Raw genomic sequence first — 7,500 nt, 5'->3', positions numbered from 1 at the left:
GTCGTGTTGGTATCCCACGGAGACGATGTAGCAGCTGTTGGTGGAGAACGCCACGCAGGAAACTCCGTATTTATGACACTGGACCTCGGCCACCTGACTCCCCCCTCCATCCACCTCCCACACACGCACACAGGGCATGTGACCACTCTGACACAACACACACACACACACACACACACACACACACACACACACACAGGTTTAGAGAAACTGTGGTTTCTAGTCACTGATCTCTGAGGTGATGGACTCTGAGATGGGAAGAACAGCTGATATGAGTTTGTTCATCGACTCAGAGTAGGCTCACCTCGTCTATAAAAAGGCAGCATGAATGGAGCCATGATACTACGAGTCACCATGGTAACAACCGCAAACAAACGGGTCAGCGGAGATATTCATGCGCACAAACAGCGAGTTAAAAAACAACAACACAGCAGCTGCTGCAAAAGAGAATTTGCGTGGGAGAAAACTGCTGCTAGAGTAAATACATATATTCCAATACAGTGTAGATCACATTTAATGATAAGTATAGCCTAATACTACTGGTGAAATGGTACTGAACCTATAATCTATTTCATTTAGGGGCAACACTGCGGACGAAGAAGTCCTATAGCCTACTAATCCCATTCTGAGGCTGCAGCCCCATCATCATCAGAATTATAATCCATAATCTTTCATATTTAAAAGGGTTTACATCATTCTCCTACATTCTCCTACAAAAACATTTAAAACACATTTCAGAGTGAGTCACACTCCTCAGTCCTTCCAGAAATATGCAGAGTTTTTTGTGATAGTTGCCAAGATAGTTGCAAGATACTATCTCGAGGCCTCAATGAGGCCTCAAGACACTATCTCGAGGCCTCAAGATACTATCTGGTAGTACCAGATAGTATCTTATCTCGAGGCCTCAAGATAAGATACTATCTCGTGGCCTCAAGATACTATCTCGAGGCCTCAATAAGGCCTCAAGACACTATCTCGTGGCCTCAAGATACTATCTGGTAGTACCAGATAGTATCTCGAGGCCTCAAGATAAGATACTATCTCGTGGCCTCAAGACACTATCTCGAGGCCTCGTCTTGAGGCCTCGAGATAGTGTCTTGAGGCCTCGAGACACTATCTCGAGGCCTCAAGACACTATCTCGAGGCCTCAAGACACTATCTCGAGGCCTCAAGACACTATCTCGAGGCCTCAAGGAACTATCTGGTACTACCAGATAGTGTGTTGCCTCAAGATATATTGTACTACCAGATAGTATCTCGGGGCCTCAAGATACTATCTGGTGGCCTCGAGATACTATCTGGTAGTACCACATAGTTATAATTAATTTCTTTTGACAAAGGTGGGACCAGGGGCTCCGTACAAAGTCCTTGACTATGTTACGTTTTCTTAAATACTGCGATGTAATATGCTCTATATGGTATTTATGCAGTTTATCGATGAAATTGTGAGACTTGCAAAACCATATCATCACGTTACCATATCCTCGATACCATATCATCGCGATACCATATCCTCACGTTACCATGTCATCACGATACCATCCTCCACCATATACCATCATCACATACCATGTCATCACATACCATTCATCAATTACCTTCATCATTACCATGTACTCATACCATGTCATAGATACCATCACGATACCATCACGATACCATATCATTACCATATCCTCAATACCCTGTATACGATACCATGTCATCACGATACTTATATTACCATGTCATCAGATACCATGTCATCACGATACCATCCGATACCATCGATACCATGTCATCCGATACCATGTCATCACGATACCATCATCAGATACCATGTCATCTACCTATCGATACCATCGATACCATCATACCTATCATCTACCGTTATACCATTCATCCGTTACCATATCATCAGCCATTCATCACGATACCATATCACGAACCATATCATCATCATCACTACCATATCATCCATACCATTATCATACCATATCATCATCACTACATATCTCACATATCCTATCACCATCATCGATATCATCTACCATATCCTCCGATACCATATCATCACGATACCTATCCAGATACCATATCATCATCCATCATTATACACGATACCACCAGATACCATATCACATACCATATCCTCCACCATATCCTCCGACCATATCATCACGATACCATATCAGCCGATACCATATCATCCGATACCATATCATCCGATATCATCACGATACCATATCATCACGATACCTATCCTAGATACCATATCATCAATACCTATCATCAGATATCATAATATATCATCATACCATTCTCATTCATCACCATATCCTCAGATACCATATCATCCGATCCATCATCACACTACCATTCATCGATACCATCGATACCATCACGATACCATATCATCAGATACCATTCATCAGATACCATACCATCGATACCATATCATCCATACCATATCCTCACGATACCATATCATCCGATATCTCGATACCATATCCTCCGATACCATATCATCGATACCATGTCATCGATACCATCCGATACCATGATACCATATCACACCATGTCATCACATACCATACCATATACCATATCATCAATACCATTCATAACCATTCATCATCCATCATAATAACCATCAATACCATCCTCACAACCATATATAACATCTCCGATACCATACCTCCGATACCATATCATAGATACCCCAATATACCATACATCAGATACCATACCTCACGATACCATCACAATACCATTCCTACCATATCATCACGATACCATATCCTCCGAACCATATCCTCGCGATCGTACCATATCATCACGATATCATCCGATACCATATCCTCAAATACCATATCATCGCGATACCATATCATCACAATACCATGATACCATATACATACCATATCATCACGATACCATATCATCACGATACCATATCATCACGATACCATATCCTCACGATACCATATCATCACGATACCATATCATCACGATATCATCACGATACCATATCCTCACGATACCATATCATCACGATACCATATCATCACAATACCATCGCGATACCATATCATCGCGATACCATATCATCGCGATACCATATCATCACGATACCATAACCACCACGCTACCCATCCTAACGCGAACCATAATCGTACATAATACCTGATAAGAACATACATCCGAACATGCAATACCATATCATCGCATACATCTCACGATACCATATCATCATCATCCGATACCATATCGATACCATATTATACATCATCAAATACCCCTCACGATACCATGCGATACCATACTCATACCATACATGAACCTACAGGTACCAACATCACGAACCATACATCGATACCATACCTCGATACTTGTGTTACGATACGATATCGATTTTAAACATATTGGATATATTGCAATTCATTACCCTTTTCCAAACTTCAAATTTTTCCCCAATTTCAAAATGATGTCCCCAAAGGAAACTTTCTCAACATCTGTTATCTAAAAGACGCATGTCTATTCGTTCATCTCACTTCAATTATATTGCTGCAAAATCAGATTATCAAGCAGACAGACGGACCAGTTATATGCGATGAAATTGCAAGAACTTGCAAAAACTGCAGTTTGGTGAGAAGTCCCCGTAATGGCAAAATTGCGCCTAAGCATAATTCCTGATATTTTGATGTTTTATTTCTACTTTAAATCATCCACGAATGCTGAAAGAGTCTATCACATTTTCCACATGTAGATTTATATTCTAACTTTGTGAGACGTCCAGTCTGGAACATTATGTGAGCACTGTTAGCCTGAACCGATAAAGGTACAAGGTCGCCCTAAAACTCTCTAGTTTTCCCATGCCAGTTAAGATGTAACTGGGGGGTGAAAGTCGTACAGGGAGGAGGAGGAGGTGAGATGACTCCAAGATGTCTCTTGTATTCCTCCGATTGTCTTCATGTGTATCAGATTGCCTGTAAGAACTGTAGCGTCATAATAAGCCAAGTGTGTGTATGTGTGTGTGTGTGTGTGTGTGTGTGTTGTCACTCTGAAGATGCATATAAGCCTGGTGTTCTGTTCACTCATTGGAGAAACTGACTCCACACTGGGCTGCGGCCTTTTGTGAAATCATGTTGCTCCTATATTTGCAAATATATCTTTTTTTAATAAAATACAAAAACCCAACTTGGTTTTAGTCTCAGTCTGTCTTATTTGTTTCAATTTACTAAACTCTGAAATCTCCCCCCCTGCTGCAAAGGAAACTTCCCTAACACCCCCAAACACCTGCTTTCAGATGATGTTCACGTCGCATAATTACGTCGCTTCATAACGTTCCCATGGCAACAGGGGAAACTGGCTGCTCTTGTGTGAAGTAAACGCAACATTTTTCAACTTTCTGCTGAGATATATTACGGGACTTTCATGCAACGAAAATGCGGGGACTATGACATCACGCAAGCTCCGCATATGTTGCGCGGAAATCGGCAATTTATGCGGCAAAGGTGCGGCATATTTGAAAAAATGCGCCCCCCCCCCCCCACATGAATATGCAGACTTTGGCTGATTATGCGATTTTTCTGGAGGGACTGACTACTCTGAAGGCACGTTGCTACAGTGGCTTTACCAATATGCTCCGCTTCACCAACGTTGTAAAGACCACTGCCGTTTGCACAACAATTCATGTGACACAAATAATCAGCTGGGAGAGCATGTCCAAGATGGGGGACGTTAGTGACATGAGGAGGATAAGGTTAAGTAGCCTAGGCTGCATAACAGACTGGGAAGAGAAACCATACCGCTCAAACAGGAAGTTAGCTAAGAAATAAAATGTTGGGGCTTCAATATCATCTTCCAACAATAACAGCCTGCGATGTAGAGATGCACCGATTACGACTTCCTAACCACTTTACAGCACTTTCCTTTAATAGAACAGGTGTTGACCAGATGATGGATCACTATATAATAGAACTATATAAATGACTCCTGTAGGGCTGTCCTCGACTAAAGAAATTCTTAGTCGACTAACACTTATAGGATTTTGTCGACTAATCGATTAGTTGATGTAATCGACAGAGCTGTGCGCTTTGAGAGGTGGTTAAGACTAGAAAAGCACAATATAAATGTAGTTAATTAACCATCTGTAAATTCACACACATCTAAAGACCAATGTTAGAACCATTTCCTTCTTCTCACATCTAATATCACACTAAAGAAATGTGATTCTGGTTCTTGGTGTGGTCCCTCCACAGACTTCAGATACAGTATTAGGGGACCACTAAGGTCTGTATAAAAGAGACTTCAGATACAGTATTAGGGGACCACTAAGGTCTATATAAAAGAGACTTCAGATACAGTATTAGGGGACCACTAAGGTCTATATAAAAGAGACTTCAGATACAGTATTAGGGGACCACTAAGGCCTATATAAAAGAGACTTCAGATACAGTATTAGGGGACCACTAAGGTCTATATAAAAGAAACTTCAGATACAGTATTAGGGGACCACTAAGGTCTATATAAAGAGACTTCAGATACAGTATTAGGGGACCACTAAGGTCTATATAAAAGAGACTTCAGATACAGTATTAGGGGACCACTAAGGTCTATATAAAAGAGACTTCAGATACAGTATTAGGGGACCACTAAGGTCTATATAAAAGAGACTTCAGATACAGTATTAGGGGACCACTAAGGTCTATATAAAAGAGACTTCAGATACAGTATTAGGGGACCACTAAGGTCTATATAAAAGAGACTTCAGATACAGTATTAGGGGACCACTAAGGTCTATATAAAAGAGACTTCAGATACAGTATTAGGGGACCACTAAGGTCTATATAAAAGAGACTTCAGATACAGTATTAGGGGACCACTAAGGCCTATATAAAAGAGACTTCAGATACAGTATTAGGGGACCACTAAGGTCTATAAAAAAGACTTCAGATACAGTATTAGGGGACCACTAAGGTCTATATAAAAGAGACTTCAGATACGGTATTAGGGGACCACTAAGGTCTATATAAAGAGACTTCAGATACAGTATTAGGGGACCACTAAGGCCCATATAAAAGAGACTTCAGATACAGTATTAGGGGACCACTAAGGCCCATATAAAAGAGACTTCAGATACAGTATTAGGGGACCACTAAGGTCTATATAAAAGAGACTTCAGATACAGTATTAGGGGACCACTAAGGTCTATATAAAAGAGACTTCAGATACAGTATTAGGTTTTAGCCCACTATATTTCTACTGTCTCTCCTCGCAAGGTGTTCATATTGTAAACTTGTTATCTTCTGACCACACGCTGAAGAATCTCCAACCAGCTGACCTGTTGCAGGTTAACTCACCAGGTTCCTACATGTGGGAGAACAGCGCCGACACGCTTCACACCGCGAGCGGCTACGCGCCACACGGAGGAGAAGTTGAGAGAAAGGAGAAAGAGAGAGCGTGTGCCGTGGCGTCCGTGCCGTGGCGTCCGTGCCGTGGCGTCCGTGTGTGCGTGCGTGCGTGGCGTCCTTGAGAACTGTAAGTCGTATAACTTGTGTTGTCAGTTAACTGTAGCGTTGATCGGCATTAACTCGCCATATGACGCTCTATCGGTGCATCTCTACAGCGAAGTAAAGCAGAAGTCACACAGCTTCTTCACACAAGGAAATGCCAAGTTTTTAGAAATATTAAAACGTTTTTATCGTCTGCCTAACATGGTTAATAAACCAACGCTGTCGTTTTATTCATGCCGATAACAGACTGGTCTAAAATGGGCCTGGTACAGAATGAATGAATGAATGAATGGATGAATGGATGAATAAATGGATGGATGAATGAATGAATAAATGGATGAATGGATGAATAAATGGATGAATGGATGAATAAATGGATGAATGGATGAATGAATGAATAAATGGATGAATGGATGAATGGATGAATGAATGAATAAATGGATGAATGGATGGATGAATGGATGAATGGATGAATGGATGGATGAATGAATAAATGGATGAATGGATGAATAAATGGATGAATGGATGAATGAATGAATGAATGGATGAATAAATGGATGAATGGATGGATGAATGAATGAATAAATGGATGAATGGATGGATGAATGAATAAATGGATGAATGAATGAATAAATGGATGAATGGATGGATGAATGAATGAATAAATGGATGAATGGATGGATGAATGGATGGATGAATGAATGAATGAATAAATGGATGAATGGATGGATGAATGGATGGATGAATGAATAAATGGATGAATGGATGGATGAATGGATGGATGAATGAATGAATGAATGAATAAATGGATGAATGGATGGATGAATGAATGAATAAATGGATGAATGGATGGATGAATGGATGGATGAATGAATGAATAAATGGATGAATGGATGGATGAATGAGATAGTGCTGTGTCAGAAGGAGGAGACTGAGACAAACTCAAGGTTTCTTGAAGAAATAGTAACTGACTCTGAGGTGAAGTTACCATAGTAACTGACTC

The 7,500-nt window shown here is 40.6% G+C and overlaps 1 protein-coding gene across 1 annotated transcript in view; it reads right to left on the bottom strand.

The window, feature by feature from the left end:
• Nucleotides 1–7,500, bottom strand: part of LOC120543711 (WD repeat-containing protein 62-like) — a gene marked incomplete at its 3' end in the record, with an annotated part of 28,253 nt that overhangs the window by 16,357 nt on the left and 4,396 nt on the right. The window contains 1 exon segment of the mRNA XM_039776883.1: nt 1–147. This exon segment is cut by the window's left edge and continues 27 nt beyond it. Within this exon segment, the coding sequence (XP_039632817.1) occupies nt 1–147 (147 nt within the window).

Source organism: Perca fluviatilis, chromosome 2, assembly GCF_010015445.1.
Source record: "Perca fluviatilis chromosome 2, GENO_Pfluv_1.0, whole genome shotgun sequence".
Taxonomy (NCBI): Eukaryota; Metazoa; Chordata; class Actinopteri; order Perciformes; family Percidae; genus Perca; species Perca fluviatilis.
This window is presented reverse-complemented; position numbering and strand designations above follow the sequence as displayed.